The sequence below is a fragment of the Chiloscyllium plagiosum genome, chromosome 9 (genome assembly GCF_004010195.1).
Source record: "Chiloscyllium plagiosum isolate BGI_BamShark_2017 chromosome 9, ASM401019v2, whole genome shotgun sequence".
NCBI lineage: Eukaryota > Metazoa > Chordata > Chondrichthyes > Orectolobiformes > Hemiscylliidae > Chiloscyllium > Chiloscyllium plagiosum.
The window spans coordinates 15312561-15335572 of NC_057718.1; the positions used below are offsets into that span (position 1 = coordinate 15312561).

At 40.0% G+C, this 23012-nt stretch overlaps 1 protein-coding gene and 2 long non-coding RNA genes across 3 annotated transcripts in view; 1 reads left to right on the forward strand and 2 right to left on the reverse strand.

The window, feature by feature from the left end:
• Positions 1 to 458, reverse strand: part of LOC122552643 — a 14505-nt gene extending 14047 nt beyond the window's left edge. Inside the window, exon 1 of the long non-coding RNA XR_006312436.1 lies at positions 238 to 458. This is a non-coding gene — a long non-coding RNA (uncharacterized LOC122552643). The remainder of the gene's footprint in view (positions 1 to 237) is intronic.
• Positions 459 to 746: 288 nt separating this feature from the next.
• tfb2m (transcription factor B2, mitochondrial) lies at positions 747 to 21219 on the forward strand. Its single transcript, XM_043695431.1, has 9 exons — positions 747 to 844; positions 2607 to 3042; positions 3127 to 3218; positions 7395 to 7548; positions 10041 to 10189; positions 10288 to 10377; positions 15522 to 15584; positions 17026 to 17174; positions 20568 to 21219. The coding sequence occupies exons 2-9, from the start codon at positions 2619 to 2621 to the stop codon at positions 20758 to 20760; spliced, it is 1314 nt and encodes a 437-aa protein (XP_043551366.1). The 5' UTR covers positions 747 to 844; positions 2607 to 2618; the 3' UTR covers positions 20761 to 21219.
• An 899-nt stretch (positions 21220 to 22118) lies between these two features.
• Positions 22119 to 23012, reverse strand: part of LOC122552650 — a 15304-nt gene continuing 14410 nt past the window's right edge. The window contains exon 4 of the long non-coding RNA XR_006312440.1: positions 22119 to 22162. This is a non-coding gene — a long non-coding RNA (uncharacterized LOC122552650). The remainder of the gene's footprint in view (positions 22163 to 23012) is intronic.

Consider the following 23012-nt stretch of genomic DNA (forward strand, 5'->3'; position numbering starts at 1 on the left):
GCCAGTGTAGTTGCGGAAGATGGATTGTTCCACATACCCTACGAAGAGGCAGGCATAGCTGGGGCCCAGAGTCGAGATTAGAGTGGTGCTGCAAAAGCACAGCCTGTTAGGCAGCATCCGAGAAGCAAGAGAGTCGATGTTTCGGACAAAAGCATTTCCCATCTTCCATTCCCTACTTCCTTTCTCCCCGTCAGGCCGGAATTGAAGGTGTGTTTGAAACAAATAACGGTCACTTACCGAAAAAGGTCCGGAACGGAGGCTTGAGCGTTGCCAGGGCCAACGGTCGGGAATGACATCACCCGACGTGTTGACGTATAAGGACTTGCTGACGCGATGACGCGTTCGGTGACGCGGGGTTCAATGTCACGATGGCGGCGGCATGGATGAGAAACGCAGAATGTTGAGCAGCATCTGCCAGACGAACAAGAGCGTTGGTTGAACCCATTCTACAGCTTCGGGTATTTCGTTTCCCTTCCCGATCAGGTCGGGCATCCCGATGCGTCTCTCTCCGCAATGCAAACCTGTCCATGCGGAGAGACCATGAGATGTGGATTTCCTAACAGCAGCAACGTGCGATGTCTTGGCGTTGCCCCCCCCCCCATAGACCCAGACAACTAATGTTACTGAGGGAGACTGCTCTCGCTCCTAAATGACGGATGGTTAGGACAGAGTGGACTCTTTGTGCCTGGGTTAGTGGTGCTGGAAGAGCACAGCAGTTCAGGCAGCATCCGAGGAGCAGTAAAATCGACGTTGCGGGCAAAAGCCCTTCGTCAGGGATACTCTTTCTTTCTGCCCACTACCGAAATATTCGTTAATATTGCGAAAATTCCGTATTCAGTCCTTTGTAGGTGCAGTGAATTCCAATTTGTAACCAATCAGTGAGGTTAGCCGTGAAAACGTTAAATGAGCACTCGCGTGCATTAATACTTTTTTTTAATTTCAAAAATATACTTTATTTGTAAAATAATTTGATGGTCTGTACAGTTGGTCATGCCATACATATGTAAACATGTACATACAGAGATCAGAATTTATCATTTTTATACAGGTCTGTACATTTTTTAATCATATGCCCATATGATTAGCTGAGGCGTCAGCAGAGCCCAAATGACTGCGTGGGCCCCCTGTTCTTCTTGTAATGCACTCGCGTGCATTAATACAGCCACCTGAGTGAGCAGAATTCCGATATTTGATTTTATTTATATTGCTCAAACGGTCTTAATAAGGTTTGAATTGATGTTCAAACTGTGGATTACTAATCTATGATCATCATCAGTACCAATGGATTCTTGTATTTTGGTTTGCATTCCATTAATCTGAAGTGGTATTGATACATCTGTAGTTCAATTTTTTTGCTGCTTTATGCTTTTTGTAAGCCTGGCGTATTTGTATGTTAATGATGTGGCTACGCTGTTGGCGTTTGTGCCATTTTAATATATTCTTGTCAGTTCCAGTGAGTAATGGCCAAACTTGTTAAATCTTTCCTTTTTCAGATAAACACTTCATCCCAGAAATTAGTAGTGTGAAACTTAACTGCTTCTAAAAATTATTTCCTCTTTCAAACAGAGGCAAAAACTATTCACCAGACTGGGTGGTCACACGAAGGCCTAATGGTCCAAAGCCACTGCAGTGCAACCTAAGTAGAAGGAAATAAGTTTTTTTAAAGAAAGGGTGGGATAACTGGCTTCCCTAATAAAAACATTGTTCTCATTAGCTTTTTGAATTCAAACAATACAGAGCAATTTAATCTCTTCGGAGAAATGTCAAATTCAATGTATTGACCATGTGTCTTTCACGAGTAATTTTCTCTCAAACCCAAAGACAGGTAATCAAACAACCTGACATAAACATGCTAGTTGTCATTCATGGCATTTTCACCACTGAATGTTGAACTTGAAAATTATTCAGCTGTAGCTTTGAATATTTGGATTATATTTGTCTTAGTATTACTGTAAATGATACAAACTTTGATATTAGAAAGGGAAATAGCCCAGCCAACATTGCCATCCACTGTCCTCTTTCAAAGAGCTTTTTCATATTCAGCATCTATGAATGATTTTTCATCTGTAGTTGACTGAAATTATTACTTCGCACACAAGTCACAGCCTGTAAATAAATGAATCACCTCAGATTAAACTTTGGGAGAACGTAAGAATGCAAGAAATATCGATTTTGTTAACCATGTTTTCTAAAAGCCATCATGAATGTTGTTTGAAATATCATGTTTATGGAAGCTAATAATGCAGAATGGTCAAGGCGTTGTCTGCATTGAAGTTTTATTTAAATCAATGAGTACAGTTAACTTTCATTCTTTTGTGAGTTAAAGGCAGACAGAATTAGACATTGATTTTGCTATTCAGCAACATCTTTTAAGTATGAGTATGCAGTGGTTTGCGTTCTATTCTTCTCTCAGTTAAGTCTTTTGAGACTGTCTAATCTAGTGTCAGGGTAGTACCCATTTGTGACAAGTGTGATTTGAAATCTTCACCCACAATGATGTGAAATATAATTTTGACTTTAATAATATGGTTACATTTGTATATGATGCATATGGTAGATATATATTTGATTTCATCTAAAATTTTAATAATTTCCATTTGTTTTAGGTAACAAGCAAAATGGCATTATTAAAGTACAAGACTATGTTTTTCACTGTAAGGACTGTTACCTGTAGAGCATGTGGTTGTTTGCAACAAGTACAGCATTTACTAAAAACTTATTCGCATGACACAAGATTTCTTGAGCGTCTCCCACCAAAAAATCAGTCTCCACTCAAGCTGGCAGAATATTCGACCTATTGTGGCAGGACAGATCGATATTTGTCTGCAGTTGCCTGTTCAGTACTCAGAAAAGAACAGCAGAGGCCAATATCCAGGGTTGACTTTCTGGACATGGAAGACATTGAAGAACTAACAATCAAGGCAGAGAGGAGTAGATATTTGAGAAGATTTGTTCTGAATTCTGACCTGGCAAATCTAATTGTGGAACGTCTTGATAGAGACCTATCTGAAGATAATGCCATAATTTTTGAATGCAATCCAGGTTGGTCTACTTTCTTTTTGAATCTGTTAGCATTTTAAGAATCTTTCCCTTTCCTTGATGAGTTTGGTTTTATTGCATTCTTAGGGCCTGGCGTTTTGACACGTGCGCTGCTGAATGGTGGAGCACAGAGAGTGGTGTCTTTGGAGGGTGACAAGCAGTTTCTCCCTGCATTGCAGGTATATTTGTAATTAATCTTGTTTACTTGATCAGAGTTAATTGATTTTGAGACTGAGCATTTCACAATTTTGTGTGTGCGATACATGGGGGAAATGCATGGAACTTGCCTTTAGATGGACAAATGAATTGGAATGCTGACTCCTCCTCGATTCCTGATTTTGGTTTTTATGTAGAAAAATGAATTAAGATCATGCTTTTCCCTGGGTGCAAGGGCAAAGTGATCCTAATTTTCTAGAACATTTCAGTGCTGTTCCCTTAGTCAGAAAATTATTACCTCTATCTTCAGCTTATTCATTCTGCTGTACAGCCATGTTACAAAGAATTATTGTCTAAATTACCATGAAAGTCAATTCTCTTCATCCTGCATGTCCTGTTTTAAAATGAAGTATTCTTGTGTCAGTATTTACACTCCATGTCCAATTGTGGGTCTTTTCATACCAGAACCTACTCAGCCAACCCTATGTAGCTTTCAGTTAAGCCAGAACTTTGCCTGAAAATGGGAATGTTGTGGACATCATCTCCAAGTCACACTCAAGACTTGGGAATAAGCCATTAAGGTTTTGGCTAATCTGGTTGTGATCTCAACTCAAATTTCATATTTGGCACCCATAACCATTCACAATCAAAACTGTTAACACTATTTCGAATTAATTCGTGACCCAGCCTCCAGTGCTTTCTGGAGAAGAGAATTCCCCTTGTTTATAACCTTCAGATAATCTCAGATTCTGCTTTGAAAAGAGACCTCTATGAAATTCATTGCCACAGAAGACTGTGGAGGCCAGGTCATTGAGTATATTTAAGATTGAGATAGGTTCTTGAGTATCAAGCTGTCAAGGGTTACGGGGAGAAAGCAGGTGAATAGGGTTGAGAAACTCATGAGCCATGATTGAATGGTGGAGCAGACTTGATGGACTGAATGGTCTAATTTCTGCTCCAATGTCTTATTCTTTGACAGTGACCCTTATTTTAAGTGTCTCTTTCCCCCACAAAAAAAACAAAAGCAAGTGTTCTTTTGGCATACAATCTCTCAAGTCCCTTCAGCGTCTTTCAATAAGATCGCTTCCCATTCATATAAACGCCAGTGGATACTGGTCCAACCTGTTCACCCAGTCGTCTTAAGACAAGCCCTTCAGTCCAGCAATGAGACTGCGTTTTTAAACGGGGAGACCAAAGTTTGTGAGAAGATTTGTAGCTCGGGTGCTCATTGTTGTGGTTCTGTTCGACCAGCTATCCTTAGTAGCCACACACGCAGATGACAAGCAACATGAATTCGACTGGGACAACACTACTATTATAGGACAAGCCAAACAGAGAACAGCCAGGGAATTCCTAGAGGAATGGCACTCATCCACAGATTCAATCAATAAGCACATCGATCTGGACCCAATATACCGGCCACTGCAACGTACAGCTGGAACTGACAACCGGAAGCGACAGATTCAAACTACTACAAATGCTGGAGGAAAGATCACAGAAGCACTTCACAGGAGGCTCCCTGGCACTGAGGATGTCACCGAGACAGGGGACGAAATGTCTTCAACACAAATTCCCAGCTTGGCGAACAGAACCACAACAACGGGGAGACCAAAACTATCCTTCGTTTCAATTTTTTATTTATTAATTTGTGGGATGTGGGTATCGCTGGCTGGCCAGCATTTATTACATGTCCTTAGTTGCCCTTGAGAAGGTGGTGATGAGCTGCCTTGTTGAAATGCTGCAGTTTGGCAGTAATGCCATTAGTGAGGGAATTCCAGGATTTTGACCCAGTGACAATGGAGGACCAGCAATATATTTCCAAGTCAGGATGGTGAGTGGCTTGGAAGGGAATTGAAGGTAGTGGTGTTCCCATATATTTACTACCCTTGTTCTTCTAGATTTGAAGTGGTTGTGGGTTTGGAAGGTGTTGTCTGAGGATATTTGAATTTCTGCAGTGCATCTTGTATATAGTACACACTGCTGCACACTGAACGTCGGTGGTGGAGGGAATGGATCCATGTGGATCTCGTGCCAATCAAGCAGACTGCTTTGTCCTGGATGGTGTCAAGCTTCTTGAGTGTTGGGGCTGCACTCATCCAGGCAGGTGGGAAATACTCCATCACACTCCTGAATTGTGACTTGTAGATGGTGGACAGGCTTTCGTGAGTCAGGAGGGGAGTTACTTGCCACAGAATTCCTAGTCCCTGACCTCTTCTTGTGGCCACTGTTTATTTGAGTCCAGTTGAGTTTCTGGTCCGTGATAATCCCCAAGATGTTCATAGTGGTGGATTCAGTGATGGTAACATCATTGACTGTTGAGGATTGTGGTTAAATTGTCTCATTGTTGATAGTATTCCAGATGTGGTCTCACCAAGGCCCTACACAGCTGCACTAAAACTTCCTCACTTGTATGTTTCATTCCCCTTCAATAAACAACATTTCATTTGCTTTCCAATTCAACTTCAGGTGCAGGGTCCACATTCAGACTCTAGTCTCTCTCTAATACTTCTGGCAGCTTCTGCTTCTAAGTGGACAATAGGCTTGACTAACTTGCTTTTCAAACTTGCTTGTTAACTTTTTCCCAGCCACAATCTATAGGATGATCAATTATGGCATTATATTCTGATTGTCCAAGGTGAGATGAGGCTCATTTCTAACTCATTTAAAGAGCGTCTGATCAATATCTAATTGGCTGTTGAGGTTGATGAACATTGACGAATGCCACCTCCCACTCTCTTCTGACTGGTTCCTTCAGGTGTCACTTATCCCTGGATCTATCCTCCTTTTGTGGTCTGTTTTGTTATTTTTATGACTCCTTGTTAAGATGAGATAATACTTCATGATATCATCCTTGCCCAGTTTGTTTCGAATCAGGAGATGTCGATATTTTCTAATTGATCTATTCGGCGATGTTATTACCCACCTCTGGTGCAGGGGATACTTGAACTAGAGCCTCCTTGTTCATAGGTAGGGCTGTCAGACACCCACGATTGAGAATGTTGAGCCAAAGGTTAAGGAATAAAAGGTTTCATGAGGTTTGTGGAGATCGCTCAAAGTCAGCTATGATCTGAATGAATGGTGGAACAGACTGAAATGGCCAAAATGTGATTTCCTGCATGTCTCTCTCTACTCATCCTGCCCTTTGCTCTTCATATCGAGTCATAGAAATATACAACATGGAAATGCTTCAGTCCAAGTTGTCCATGTTGACCAGGTGTCCCATATAAACTGAGTTCCATTTGCAAGCATTTGGCCATATCTCTCCAAACCCATCACAATGCCTTCTAAATATTGTAATTGTACCCACCTCCACCACTTCTTCTAGCAGCTCATTCCATAAACGCAACACCCTCTGCGTGGAAACGGTTGCCCCGGGCCGCTTTTACAACTTTCTCATCTCATCTTGAACTCATGCCCTCTAGTTTCAGACTCCCCTCACCCCAGGGAAAAGATCTTGCCTATTTACACTACCCATGCCCCTAAGCCTCCAATGCCCCAGGGAAACTAGCCCCAGCCTATTCATCCTGTCCCTATGGCTCAAACCCTTCAACCCTGGCAATATCCTCTTAAATCTTTTTTGAACCCTTTCAAGTTTCACAACTTCCTTCCTGTAGTTGGGAAACCAGAATTGAATGCAGTATTCCAAAAGTGGCCTAACCAATGCCCTGTACAGCCCCAACTCCTATACTCAATGCATTGGTCAATAAAGGCAAATATACCAAACAACTTCCTGTCTACCTGCAATTCCACTTTCAAGAAATTATGAATGTGCACACCAAGGTCTCTTTGTTCAGCAACACTCCCCAGGATCTTACTATTCAGTGTCTAAGTCCTGCCCTGATTTGCCTTTCCAAAATGCAGCACCTCACATTTATCTAAATTAAACTCCATCTGCCACTCCTTGGCCCATCTAATCAAGATCTCATTTAACTGTGAGGTAACCTTTGTTGTCCACTACATCTCCAATTTGTGTTATCTGCAAAGTTACTAAGCAAAGCTCCTATGTTCACTTCCAAATTATTTATATAAATGACAACACGTGATTGTGTTGTTCTGGTTTATGTTTTATCTAGTTGGTATTTGAAGATGAAGACTTCCATTCCATTAACTCACTTTAAATAGTCACTGATGTTTTAATGTATCAGTGCTTTAAAACTGTTTTTGGAACCATTTTCTAAACTATTGAAATAAACATTTAGTCCCTAGAAAGACGTTTGCATGGGCAATTGGAGGTGGTGCATTGTGACTTCTTCAAACTTGATCCAATTGGTCGTGGCCCAGTGAGACCTCCTGCCATGTCATCTGAAAAACTCTTCAATGATCTGGGAATTGCACCAGTTGCCTGGACTGCAGGTGATAATTTCTTCAAGAATTTCTATCTCTTTTAAAAGCAGTTCTCATTTTGAGAATACGAATCTGTTGTAACTGATTATATTTTGACAAACATTTTGATCCTTAAAATGGTGACACATTAGATGGGTTGGCCATGCTAAGTTGTCCTGTGGCATCCAGGGTTGTGCAGGCTAGGTGGATTAGCTGTGGTAAATGCAGGGTGATGGGATGCTGTTCGGAGAGTAGGTGCAAACCTGATGGGCTGCATGGCCTCCATATGTACTGTAGGGTTCTATGAACTTGCCTGAGTCGTAAAGTTGAAAGTTCAAGGTCCATTTGAGTACAGAACTCTAGGTTGACAGTCCCTGTAGTACTTAAGCAATGTTGCACAGTAAAAGTTGCTGACTTTCCGATCAGACATTAAACTGGTTTGATTGCTCAAATGGACCTGTTAAATAAAGGTGGTCTTAGAAGGAAAACAGGGGAGCTATGCTAATGATGTGTTCAAACTTTATTCATCAGTGTGAATGTTGATGTCTGTTGTTTGGTCACTGTCAGTTTGAGGCTTTGAAAGCTTGCTTTGAGCAAATTCACTGCAGCATTCCAGTGTGACAACAATGACTCTACTTTGTAAGAGCCTCATTGGCTGTAAAACATTTTAGCATGTTATTAATTCATTAAAGGTGTAAGATAAATGCAAGTCTTATTTCCTTTTATTGATTTGACTTTGTGTATTGCACCTCAAAATTAACAATTTTTTGCATCAAGTTTATAAATTCGGAGATTTGGATTTAATTCATAGCTTTTTAAGAGTATTTTATTAATTTGCACGAGATTTATGTGCCTTCTTTGTGTCACCTTTTTAATTAGCCAGACACCTTGATGGTTTTTGTTGGTGGATTCTCCAAGACCTGATTGGTAGGGTTCTTTTATCTTTTCTTTTTGTTGCTGGAACCTGCTCCCTAAGTACATGGTTAATGCTAGTATTTTACTGATTCAAGACTTTACTTTTTATGTGCCCTTTTTTCCAATATTTTGGACTACTGCATTGGGTACCAGCTCCCTCGTCAGATCCACCCCCCCCCCCCCACCAACTCAACCTCCACTCCTGGCACCTTCCACTGCAACCACAAGAAATGCAAAACTTGCGCCCACACCTCTCCCCCCTCACGTCCCTCCAAGGCCCCAAGGGATCCTTCCATATCCGTCAGAAATTCACCTTCACCTCCACACACATCACTTACTGCATCCGCTGCACCTGATGTGGCCTCCTATACATTGGGGAGACAGGCTGCCTACTTGCGGAACGTTTCAGAGAACACCTCTGGGATACCTGCACCAACCAACTCAACCGCTCTGTGGCTGAACACTTTAACTCCCCCTCCAACTCCACCAAGGACATGCAGGTCCTTGGCCTCCTCCATCGCCAGACCATGGTAACATGACGCCTGGAGGAAGAGCGCCTCATCTTACGCCTAGGAACCCTCCAACCACAAGGAATGAATGCAAATTTCTCCAGTTTTCTCATTTCCCCTCCCCCTCCACCTTTTCTCAGTCCCAGTCCTCAGACTCAGCACAGCCTTCTTGACCTGCAATCTTCTTCCCGACCTCTCTGCCCCCACCCCCTCTCCGGCCTATCACCCTCACCTTAACCTCCTTCCACCTATCGTATTCCCAATGCCCGTCCCCCAAGTCCCTCCGCCCTACCTTTTATCTTAGCCTGCTTGGCATACCCTCCTCATTCCTGAAGAAGGGCTTATGCCTGAAATGTCGATTCTCCTGTTCCTTTGATGCTGCCTGACCTGCTGCGCTTTTCCAGCAACACATTTTTAAGCTCCGATCTCCAGCATCTGCAGTCCTCACTTTCTCCTAACAGCATAATTAAGTCTACTTTGTAGGGATTATTTAATTCTGTAGGGATTATTTAATTCTGTTCTTAGTGTTTCATTGTGTAATTTTGTGAATAAATTTCCCAGTTTTTAAAAACCTAGTAGTCAACCTAGCTAAGTTACTCCGGGTAATTTTCACTATGCACTTCCTGAAACAAATTGCAAAGTTATGGTCTGGGTTGCCTGCTCAAGAATGTCTGGCTTAGTCCATAACACTACTTTTTAAGGGCCTGAAATTCATGCCTGTCAAAGTTCATATCATTGGCAGAAGCCCAATTGATCTCTAAATGAATAATGAAAAGAAAAATGAATTATGGTAATTCTGAAAACCTGGAGCGGAGCACAATAGCCAATGGACTGGAAGACTGGCTGGGGAGTGGAACAACCAGCATACTGGAAAGCTGGAGTTGGACCTGACAGCTGGTACACTGATTCATAAACGTTGATCTGTTATCTGTGAAGAACTAGGGTTGACTTTTACACATGATATATGGCCAGGTTATTTGGCCAAAGATAGGGGGTCAAATTTTACATGAGATAGACTATTACTTGAGTATTCACGGTAAGTATCACATGTTAATTTTAATAGTGCATATATTTAAAAATGTTATTTCTCTTTCCTAGATATACCAATAAGAGTAGTTGGAATTTTGCCACAAAAGAATGAACGAAACATGCTTTGGAAACTCATTTATGCTCTGTTTGAGCGGATTTCAGTATTTCAGCTTGGAAGAATAGAAATGAACATATTCATGAGTGAGAAAGAATACACAGTATGTTAAGTCCTCTTTGTCAATAATCTTGAAAACTTTTGTAACTTTTGCTTTTGAATTCAGTTGTTGAAATTGAGAATTTATTATCTTCTGTGTAGAAACTGACAGCAGAGGCTGGAAACCTGAAGCACTATCAGGCATTAACTGCCCTATACCAGTTGGCTTGTGAAATACAGCTGTTGCACAAGGTGCGAATTTGTTTCCCTAATTAATTATATGATTGTAAGTTGTAGATTACGGTGTTATATGTATGTCTTCATTTTGATCATTTTTAAATATAGTAATGTTTCTGCTATCAGCAATGATTATGCGTCATACAAATCACATCATTGTGTCAAGATATTATGAATACAACCTCAACTGCACACTGACATTAGATTAGATTACTTACAGTATGGAAACAGGCCCTTCGGCCCAACAAGTCCACACCGACCCGCCGAAGCGTAACCCACCCATACCCCTACATTTACCCCTTACCTAACACTACGGGCAATTTAGCATGGCCAATTCACCTGACCTGCACATCTTTGGACTGTGGGAGGAAACCGGAGCACCCGAGGAAACCCACGCAGACACGGGGAGAATGTGCAAACTCCACACAGTCAGTTGCCTGAGGCGGGAATTGAACCCAGGTCTCTGGCGCTGCGAGGCAGCAGTGCTAACCACTGTACCATCGTGCCGCACACTTATATTATAATATCATCATCTGCACCGAATGAACCATAGTCTTTCATAAGGCTATGGTGAGATTTGACAATTTTTAATATAATTCAGGGGATGTGGGCTTTGCTGACTTGGTCAGTATTTATTGCCCATCTCCAATTGCCGTGTAGGCGTTATGCTGAGCTGCCTTATGAAAGACTATGGTTCATTCGGTGCAGATGATGATATTATAATATAAGTAGGAGGCATAGCAATTCAGCTGCTCAAGCTTGATACGATCATGGCTTATTACATCTTAGCTTTGACTTCTTTTTTATGCCCGCTCTCATTACCGTTTAACCCATTTCCAATTAAAAAATGTCTATCTCCTCCTTAAATTTATTCAATGTCCTGGTATCCACTTCACTGTGGTGTCGTGAATTCCACAGATTCACAGTCCTTTGAGAGAAGTAATTTCTTCTGATCTGTTGTAAATCTGCTACCCTTTAACCTAAACCAATATTTCTTCTTCTCGATAAAGAAACATCCTATCTCCATCTGCTTTGACAATCCCTTTTAACATCTTAATACCTCAATTTGATCTCCTCTCAGTCTTCTAAACTGCTCAATCTGTCTTCAGGCAAATATCTCCTCTCTCAAATCAATCTAGTGTCCCTATTCTGAACTGTTTTCAAAACATCTCCATCCCCTTCAGATAAGGGGACCAAAATTGTATGCAGTACTCCAGATATGGTCTCACTAATGCCTTGTATATTTGCAGCAATACTTCCTGACTACTTTATTCATTTAGCAATAAATGTAAAGATCTGTTTGCTTTCCTTTACAACCTGTATACTAGCTTTCTGCAATTCATGCACGTGATCACCCAGATCCCTCTGCACCAAAGTACTCTGAAGTTTCTATCTATTTAGATAATAAATTTATTTTCAATTCCTCCAACCTACATAAATAACCTCACATATCCACATTAAACTTCATTTGCCAAACTTTGGTCCATTCATCTGACCTATTCATATACATTTGTAAATTTCTTATTTCTTTGCTTTCCCACTTGTTTTACTGTATCTTTAAATTTGACGAGACTCACTCGTACTATATTCATCCCTGCATGCAAGCCATTCATACAGGTGGATGATAATTGGATAAGTCAAATCTCAGGCTGAAACTTAGCATAACACATCATTTTGTGTCTTTTTATTGTTGTTTTAATGAAGTGGTCTCTCTCTGAAACGTAAGCACTCAGTCTGGAGATTTTGTTTTACCAAAAAATATTAAGGAAATAAAATTTTAGATAAAATAAAATAGCTATTTTCATATAACACAATACATTCAGTTCTGCTATAACATGTGTTTCTTCAGCACAAATTGGCTTTAACGCGATTGAAGAATTTAGACTGTTATTTGTAGAATTTGAACTTTCATACCTGCATTGGGCTGTACCATGATTCCGGTCCCATTAGTTTAATAACGTGAGATCACACGAGAACAGAACTATCACATTATCATCTGAACAGACTGTATAAAGATTTTGAATACAATAAAAATATAGTCCCATTTTTGTAAAAAAAAAAATTACAAATCGCAAAAGCATTTTTTTTGCAGTATTTACACTTGAGAGAATCTCCTTTTATATCATCTCTATCGGCTTAATTGGACTGCAACCTAAACTCCTAGTCTCTTGAATCTGATGACCTTTTCCTGACACCTTCAAGTACCCCAGTTTGAAGTTTATCAGCTTCAAATAACCCCTTTTAGGGTTTTAACTAAACACTTTTTTGGTCAGGAACTATTATTGTTTCCAATTGAGAATTTTGCATTGGAAATAAGAGTAATTGCAAAACAATGAGGGCAGAACTAGTTGGAGGGAACTAGGAAATGAGTTTAGTTACAGACATTTGAGGAACAATGACACACATTTAAGAAAATACTTATGACTTACATTGGGAGATATATCTTTGTTGTGAAAGAAGGATTCTAGGAAAGGGATAAGTTAACCAGGGATGTAACGGATCGCATCAAACTGAAAGGAAAAAAAATCATACAATGTGTCAAAGATTAGTGGTAAGACAGAGGATTGGGCAAGCTTTAAAAGGCAATAAAAGGTGTTTTAAAAATATCAAAAGAGAAAATAAACTGAGGGTAAACGTTCCAAGTTTTTTTTAATCTATTTGTTCACATGTAGGCATCATTGGCTAAGTCAGCCATTTATTGCTCATCCCTAACTGCCCAAAGGGCAGTTAAAGGTCAGACCACATTACGGGGCTAAGGTCACATGTAGGCCAGAACCAGGTAAGGACAGCAGATTTCCTTTCCCTAAAAAGGACATTAGTGAATCAGTGTGTGTCTTGGATCAGAGGACATAATCCCAGATTAAGCTGTTGCCCAGTTCGGACAGAAATAAGGAGGAATTGTTCTCTTGATCTCATGAATCTGTAGAATTCTTTACCACAGATGGCTATAGAGGCTGTGTCATTTAAATATCTTCAGAGCTGGGCTAGACAAATTTTTGATCAGCTAGGGAATTGAGGGTTATGGGACAAGGCGAGAAATCAAAGTTGACAATTATCAGATAAATTTTCATCTAGATGGGCCTGCTTCTGCTCCTGTGCCTAGTGGTTTAAACTGTTCTGTTTCTCAAACATGAATGCTTTACACTTCTGCCTTCAGCTAAGGTCCCTGCAGAACTGACACAATTTAAACTAATGCTGAAACCATTTTTTTTCCCCAAGTTCAGTGTTTTCCACCTAAGCTTTACACAGAAAACCCAGAATTTTTATCCCAACATCCACAGTGCTCTTAGAGAAAGTTTCAAGATTTAGAATGACCAACACTAAAAACAGAGCAACATATATCCGTGATAGATGGTGAGTACGTTAGAGAGGAACTTGGAGGTGGTAGTGTTTGCATGAATCAGCTACCCTTTTCCTTTCAAAACGTAATGGTAGTGGATTTGTAAGATGATGGGACTGAATTGCCATTGTTGGTTCTTATGCCGATGTCACTGCCAGGGTGGTACATCCAATTTTATTTCTTTTGAGGTTTGCTAGCAATTTGAAGCAACTGAGTGGCTTGGTGGGACTTCTTGGAGGACATTTAAAAGTCAAATTCATTGCTGTTGTTCTGGGGTGTTATAGGTCAGTTAGACTAAGTAGGGACAGCAGATTCCTTCGTAAAGATAATAGTGAGCCAGGTGGGTATTAGCAGTAATTAACAGTATTTTCGTGACCATCATTGGATATTTAAATCCAACTTTTTTGAATTTCTGTTCCACCAACTTGGAGTGCACTACTTGAATCTCTGGATTCATAGTCCAGCATCAAGTCCACTTTGTCACCACCATTTTCATTCATCACGAAGACATTTGTGGACTAAAATTATGCTTGTGTAACATTTTATCCTATGTGATGTGAAGTTTCAATATTAGTGACTGGTATGGGGATTCAAGGTTCTCATCTGAAAGTAAGCTGGTGTGAATTTCACTGGATTTGTATAAAATGGATTATTCCACTTCTGTAGCCATTTAAAATATGAATCAAAAGTATTGAGTTGTGTTGCTATTGAAATGATAGATTAGTTCAGTAAATCCATTCAACTTTATCAGGCTGAAATATTACTCAGTGTGCAGTCTTTGTTCACCAGAGGAACTTATTTTTAACTTATCCATTTGACTATTCTGCCTGTCTGCCTATCCTGTTTTTGAAAGTAGTTGAAAGAGCAGCTTCATCACACCTCTATTGTATTCAATATCTCATCCAATGAAAGAGCAGTAACAGGAGCAGGGGTGTCTTGCTGCAACTGTACACAGCATTGGTAAAACCAGATCTGGAGTACTGTGTAATTTTGGTCTCCGTTATCTGAGGAAGGACAGTCTGACTGTTGAGGGAGTGCAAAAAAGGTTGACTAGAGTGATGTATGGCATTGTGGGAATGATGTGTGGGAGAGACGGGATCAATTAGGACTATATTCACCAGAGTTTAGAAGAATGAAGGGGAATCTCATACAAACCTGTAAAATTCCAACCTTTCCAAAGCATGTCCATCAGGACAAGATACAACTTGGAGTGAATAAGAATACTCTCCACTTGTCTGGAACAGCTCCAACAGCTATAGAAGCTTACACTATCCAGGATAAAGTAGACTGCTTAATTAATGCATTTTTTGCCACATTCAACATTGTGCTTCAGTGGTGAAAGGGATCAATGACAGCATTGCAGCAACTTAGAAATCCATGACTTCAGTTTTTTAAAGGGATAAGTACAAAGGATGCGGGGGGGGGAACCACCTCTTGCAAGTAACCTCTAAGCTACTCGCCTTCCTAACTTGGAACTACATGACTGTTCCTATATCCTGAAACTCCATTTCTCATACCACCATGGATGTACCTATAAGTTCAAATTTTTAATCAAAGAATCGTTTTAAGTGTTATGGAGGCAGGGAGAAAAGTGGACTCAAAGCCACGATCAAATTGTCCATGATTTTATCAAATTGACAAAACAGCCAACTCTTTCTAATTAGTTGGTTGTACCCTAGCCATGATATAATGGTCTTAGTTAAAGGGTTATTTTTTGCCACACTTCGAGATTGAATGTTTAATGTTTATAGTAGCAATACTATAACTGGAATATTTAATTGTAAGTGTTTAATATTTCTAAACAAATTATCTTTTTTAGGAACCATGGTCATCCTTTGCTACAAATTCTAAAAATGGAGGATATGGGATACAACGAAGTTCAGTAAGTACTTGGTAGTCTTGAATGTGATGAAGTACAAATTCTTTTGAAGAATTTATTTTTTACAGTTCAATGTGGCTATGTAGAAGTTCCGTACTGCAGATTGTATGTAACAATAAATGCTCCTTCACTTAGGGAAAATATTCTGGGGCACTATCCATTCTGTTAAAGAAACAAATTGATAACATAGCAGAAATCATGTTTAGCTTGTTACTTACTAGAGGCTGAAAATGTAATTCTGAATACTTCCATTTAACAAATGCAAGTTTTTAACTGTCATCTGTGCACCAAGAAAAAAGATCTGCTTTAGTAATTTGTTTACTATTTGTCTGGGTAAACTTGTTATCTGAGGTTTAGGCTTTTGATCTGTCTGGTGTTAGCAATATTTGGATTATCCAGGTATTTCCCATCTTTTGCAAGATTCATCCTATTTTCTGATGTTAGTGTTTGCCACTTTTAAAAGTATAAAATGTGTGATAAGCAATGTTAGTTAATACAGAGGAACCTCGATTATCCAAATATTAGTTATCCAAATATCAGATTATCCGAAGGAGATCTCAAAGTCCCAATAGAAACATTACATCAAAGAAGTGTTTCCAACACTTATCTTGTCTTTTGTTTACAGTGATTAAAAAGGAACTCTGCTTACTGAAATGCTGCCGAGAGCAGTCCTGGACATCGATGGGAGCCCAGGCACTGTTTCTGACTGACTGCCCGCCCTTTCTTTCCTCCCACACTTTGCCTGGAGTTCTACACAGGCTGTACCCTACCCTACCCTACCTCCACCACACCCCCCGCCCCCACCGCCAGATAATGTCTCCAACATTGTCCGGTTCAGGGCAAAGGTGGAAGCTGTCAAAAAGTTGCAGTTGTGTGTGTGCATGCACCTGCTAGCTATTTGGAGACTTACACCGCCCATAAAGGCGGCAGCAAAGGTCTTGTTGTTGGTGTCCAGTCTAGCTGCATGGGAGAGGGGGCGGTGTTGTATGGGATTGGAGGTGGGGGAGGGGGGCAGTGTTGAACAGGGTTGGGGCCCGGGTTTGGTTGTGGGGGTGGTGGTCATGTTGGATGGGGTTGGGGGGAGAGAGGTATTGCACAGGGTTGTGGGGCAGGCGGGGCTCGTGCGTAGTGTGCTGCTGCCTAGTCTCCTGAATGACTTAAAGAAAACCCCAGAGGAGAGGCATTGAATCAATTAACCGAATAATCAATTATCCAAACAAAATAGTGCCCGCCCATCTCGTTCGGATAATCGAGGTTCCTCTGTATTCACATTATGTGAAATGGTTTTCACCTTTACATGTTAAATTAATTAACCAGTTACAGTAGATACTTCAGCGAAGTGTACAATTCTACCTGTATTGTTAATCACATTGTATTGCCTCATTGAAAAAAGTAGTGGTGTGTTAGAAGTTAATTCTTTTGTCTCTTTTTTTAATTTCTGTAGCTAACAAATGATCATTTGTGTCTTGTGCGACTAACTCCACGCAAAGACTTATTCACTCAAACCTTGACAGCTGCCAATTCATCCACGCTGGTTCTGATGCTGAAGCAGTGCCTTACAAAACGTAAAGCTAAACTAATTGACCGACTAGAGTAAGTATAAAAGACTTCAAGTAAAGCACTGTCTTGAGGAAAATCCAGTTTCCCTTTCCTATCTTTTATTGTATGCAGTGCCAGTGGAGACTGTCAAATGAGATTGAATCACTTTTTAAGTATGATTGGGATGTCATTGAGGGAGAGAAGTATTATTACTTGAAGCTGAAATTTGGCAAAAATGATCACCTTAGCAGTTAGTTGGTATTCAGGGCAGCAGGTCAATAACACCACAAGACTTTCGTTCTGAAGTAGGCCATTTGGCCCATCGAGTCTGATTAGCCATTCAAGGATATCATTAATTCCCAACTCCACTTTCCTGCCCTTTCTCTCATATCCCTTTATCCCCTTGCTAATTAAAAATCTGTTCTTTCCAGCCTTGGGTATTCTTAACGACCCAGCTTCAACAGCCCTCTGTTGGGAGTGGGGGAAAGAATCTTCTTCCTAATCTCTATTCTAACTGGATAGCCTCTTTCTCTGAAATTATACCCTTTGGCCTTAGACTTCCCACAAGGCATATTGACCCCTCTGTATCTATCATGTCAAGATTCTTAATAATCTTAAGTTTCACTAAGGTCGCCCCTAATTCTTCTAAACTTCATTGGGTACAGATTCAAACTCTCTCCTCAAATGAAAATCCCTTCATACTTGGGATCAACCTTTTGAACCTTTTCCACCAGTGCCAATATATCTCTTAGATAAGAGGTACAAAATTCTTTACACTATTCTGTGTGTTGTCTCTCCAGTACCTTGTACTGTTTTCAATAAAGGCCAATACTCCCAATTGCCTTCCCTACTACCTTCTGAACTTGCACGCTAACTTTTTGTAATTTATTCACAAGAAGCCCCAAATCCCTCTGTACTGCTTTTTCTCCATTTAAATAATAATCAATTCCTCTGTACTTCCTGTCAAAGTGCAAAATCTCTGTCCCACTTGTATATCACCTGCTAAGTTTTGTGCATCCTTACATAATCTGTCTAAATCTTTAAGTAGACTTCTTGTGACATCCACACCACGTGCCTTCCTACCATTTTGTGCCATCCACAAATTTGATTGTAGTGCATTCACTTACCTCATCCAAGTTATTAATATATATTGTACATTATCATAGCACTGCACTGATCACTGTGGCATACTACTAGATACAGGTTGCCATCCTGAAAATATGCCCCTTACTCCAACTCCTTACAGAAGCCAACCAATCCTCTATTCATGCTGATATACTACCTCCAACACCATGAGCTCTTTTATTGATGAGGTAGTGGTGACATGATGTTAATGTCACTGGACCATTATTCCAGAGCTCCAGACTCATATTCTGGAAATACAGTTTTGTATCCTACGATGGCAGAAAGTGACAGTTTAATTTATAAAATTCTGAAGATGAAGATTCCTCAAGATAATCATGCAAGCTTGTCATTAAAAACCTATCTCGTTCATGATTGTCCTTGTAGAAAAAAATCTGTCATCCTCACTTGGTCTGGCCTACACATTGATTCCAGATCCCATAGCAGTGTGATAGATTTTGAATTGCTTTCTGTTTTGAAATTCTGACAGAGATTAAACTAAATGTAATTTGTAAATGTAATCCACATTACTTAAACTGGATTATAGTCTGAGGCATTGTGCATTGTTTTGTATAACTGGGCAAGATGTAACAGTGGGATCTTATTTTCTTTCTGTTGAAACAGAATACAGGTTAATAACCAGATGAGAGATTTATCAAGGGCGGGCTTAACTCTGCATCAAGCAGCCACTTGGTTTTCAGTACTTAGTTTATAGCTGGGAATCAATGTTGTCTATATTTGTCTAGTCAAATTGTCTCACCTCAAACAGTTTAATTATGTTAAGGATTTCGCCATCGACCTCTCTCCAAGATCAACAGTGATCTCGAGTTAACCTCCTTTATAATGAAAGAAATCACACAATGAAGCAAATAATTACGACCTTTTTGTAAGCATTGGAATCCTAATTGCAGTGCTTAAATGAGTATACAAGTAAGGTGTAGATGAAGTTTGTTTACACAAGTTTCAGAGACAGTCCAGTTATGTAAAGTAATTCATCAGTCATGATTCGGAGATGCCGGTGTTGGACTGGGGTGTACAAAGTTTTAAAAATCACACAACACCAGGTTATAGTCCAACAGGTTTAATTGGAAGCACACTAGCTTTCGGAGCGACGCTCCTTCATCAGGTGATTGCGGAGGGCTCGATCGTAACACAGAATTTATAGCAAAAATTTGCAGTGTGATGTAATTGAAATTATACATTTGAAAAATTGATTGTCTGTTAAGCCTTTCATCTGTTAGAATTCAGTGATAGTTTCACTCCTTTCATGTGTAACATGGGATTTGGCGATCCGATGGCATAATGTCACGACCTCCAAGCCAAAGGGCCTCTGTTCAAGTCTCATTTGCTTAAGATTGGTTTAAAAATATGTAGATTCCATAGATAGTTAACAGCGATAGTTCTTATTGTGTTAATAGATTCATTGCTCACTGTTAGCAATATCTCCAGAACCTTTACAATCGCTTCCTTTCCAAATGGAATTTAATCCTGAAGAATGAGTGATTATGCATTTTGGGAGGACTAACGAGGCAAGGGAGTACAGGTTGAATGGTAGGGAGGAATAGCAGAACCTTTAAGTGCATGTCCATAGACCCTTGAAAGCAATAGGACAGGTGGATAAGATGGTTAAGAGGGCATATGGGATATTTGTCTTTATTAGTCAAGGCATTAAATACAAAAACAAGAAGTTTCCTGTTGAATACTTTGTGTAATTCTGGTTGCAACACTACAGAAAAGATGTGATTGCACTGGAGAGGGTACAGAGGAGATTCACGAGTATATTGTCTAGGCTGGAACAATTCAGCAGTGAAGAGATCTGATTGAGTTGTGCAAAGTTCTGAGAGGAATAGGAAGGGTACATCAGGAAAATGTTCACTTAGTGAAGGAGCCATTAACTGGGGCACAGTTTTAAAGTAAGGAGCAGGCGGTTTTAAGGGGATTTGAGGAAATATCTTTTCACCTAGAGGGTGACATGTATCTGGAACCCACTGTCTAAAAGATTATTAGAGGCAGGAACTGCCAAGACCTTTAAGGAAAGTTTTGATGAACCCTTGAAATGCCATATCATACAAGGCCCAAGTGCCGGAAAATGCGATTAAAGTAGATAGGTGAATGATAACTGGTGCAAACACGATGGGAGAAGGGTATTTTTTTTTGTTGTCTTATGACTCAATTGAGCTATCTTCATGTCTTATGCCCTCTTTGGATATACACTGCTCAATATACTGAATGTATCAGCTTCTAATCATGCTAAATGTTAATTAGTTTTTGAAAAATATTATCATATCAAAATAATCCTCTCAATGCGTTTAAATCATTGCTTAGGTCTTGGTGCCCTGGAAGTGGAGCGAAGTTACTGACACAGCTAGGTTTATCAGAGGATATATTAACTGGTGATGTGCATCCAGAAGAATACAAGGAACTCTTTGAAGCAATGGAACACTCCCAGGATTTCAGTCAAAGTTGGCTTTATGAGGAAGTATTGGAGAACATGAATTCTACAGTATCACACATCTGAATGCATAACTGGGATGGGGTGGGGTGAGGGGGGGGGGGGTGGTGCGGAGGAATTGTCCTGCTCCTTAATCCTTCATAGTGTGAATACTACCTAGATGCAATTGAATCCAAATCACAACATCCCTTCAGGTGCTTCAATGTGCATTCTTATAAGTGTGGTCCATTTCTGACATGTACCACGTCAGTGAAGACTTTAGTCTTGATCAGAGCCTACTGATCAATTTTGCCTGCTTATAAATTACAAGCAATATTAATCTTTGTAGGTCATTTGAATTCCTGCACAGAGCCTCACTTGATAATTATGAAACGAGGTTCAAACATGAAGACAGCATATTGTACAGAAATGCAGATTGCAGTACTCCGTGTTGAATCAAACCATCCAAATGCTCTATTTTATTCAATTTCGTTTTTATTGAAATGTAATATAATCCTCATTAAATGCTCTTTATTCAACAGTGAAGTTGTTTCAAATGAATTTTGTTTGATTTTGTTTCGTATGGTACTCTTGATGGAAGGTCAGCAACAAGATTATGACTGAGCTATATTCACTTTCATTTCCATTAGGGCCATTATGTAGGGCAGTTAATCGTCAACCACATTGCACCACTGTTATCCAGTAAACTGATTCAGTTCATTTGTTGAATAATGGCTAAATTCAAATAAATATGTTCTTGAAAATCTGAACATGCCCATAGCAACCTCACCTTAGTTTTCAGCATATTCTTGAATATACTTATTATTTGGTAAACTGTTGCTTTTGATCAAACGTGAGAGCTTTTCACAAATTATTTGAAATTGATTCTCTCCTAAGCTGTAGTCACCATGCTTTCAGCTGGGTAAACTGTAGGCCCCTGTTTATTTTTAATTTGAGGATATGGAAATAATTGTCATCATGGTCCAATGTAAAGCAATAAACTTTGTAATTTACATCACCTCTCTCAGTACTGCTTTAGTACATTGTAATTCCTCCCAGTCACATTTAGTGACCGAAACTGAAGTTCCACCTCCATGTTGAATGTTGTATGAATGTTTGTAGGCAAATAGATAGTTACTTAAGTCCTCAAGCACCTCTTTGTCACTTGCACTGTCTTATTTGCTTTACTTTGAACAGAGGAGAAAGTGAGGTCTGCAGATGCTGGAGATCAGAAAAGCGCAGCAGGTCAGGCAGCATCCAGGGAACAGGAGAATCGACATTTCGGGCATAAGCCCTTTACTTTGAACAGAACCTCAAGTTCCATAATTTTCAAGTTCTGTCTTTCAAACATTGATACTGATATGAGTGTTGATAAGAACTGGAGCTGTCCTCTCATGGAGTTTGAAGTCATTTGTGTTTCCTTTACTGAGTTGCTTTGAATTTGTTGGGTGGAAGCAAGAGACTGGGAAGGTTGGAAGTAGTTGGTGCTCTAGTGGAAAATGCAACTGTACGTTAGCAGTAAACCAAAGCAACAGATATCACTTCAGATGGAGATATTTTGCTTTCTATACAATACTGTTTACAAATTGTCATGAAATATTATAAGACAGCAGAAATTAGGGTATTCAGCCCATCAAGTCTGCTCCACCATTCAATCCCGTAACCCATGATCCCAATCACAATCAAGAATCTATCTGCATCTTAAATATACTTGATGACTTGGTCTCCACAGCTCTCTCTGGCAGTGAATTCCATAGATTCATCATTCTCTGGCTGAAGAAGTTCCTCCTTCTCTCCATTCTTAAAGGTCATCCCTTTACTCTAAAGCTGTGCCCTTGGGTCTGAGTCTGTCCTACCAATGTGAAAAATGTTCCCAACATCCATTCTATCCACACCGTTCAGCATTCTGCAAGTTTCAATTAAATCCCTCCTCATCCCTCTAAACTCTGTCAAGTATGGACCCAGTGTTCTCAAACGTACCTCCCATGTTAAGCTTTTTATTCCTGGGACCATTCGCGTGAACCTCCTCTGAACATGTTCCAACTCCAGTACATCATTCCTGAGATATGGGGCCTAAATCTGTGCACAATACTTCAAATGTGGTTTGACCAGAGCCTCCGAAGTACACTTATGCTTTTATATTCAAGTCCTTGCAAAATAGAGTCATAGAGAGGTACAGCATGGAAACAGACCTTTCGGTCCAACTTGTCCATGCTGACTAGATATCCCAACCCAATCTAGTCTCACCTGCCAGCAGCTGGCCCATATCCCTCCAAACCCTTCCAATTCATATACCCATCCAGATGCCTTTTAAATGTTGAAATTGTACCAGCCTCCAC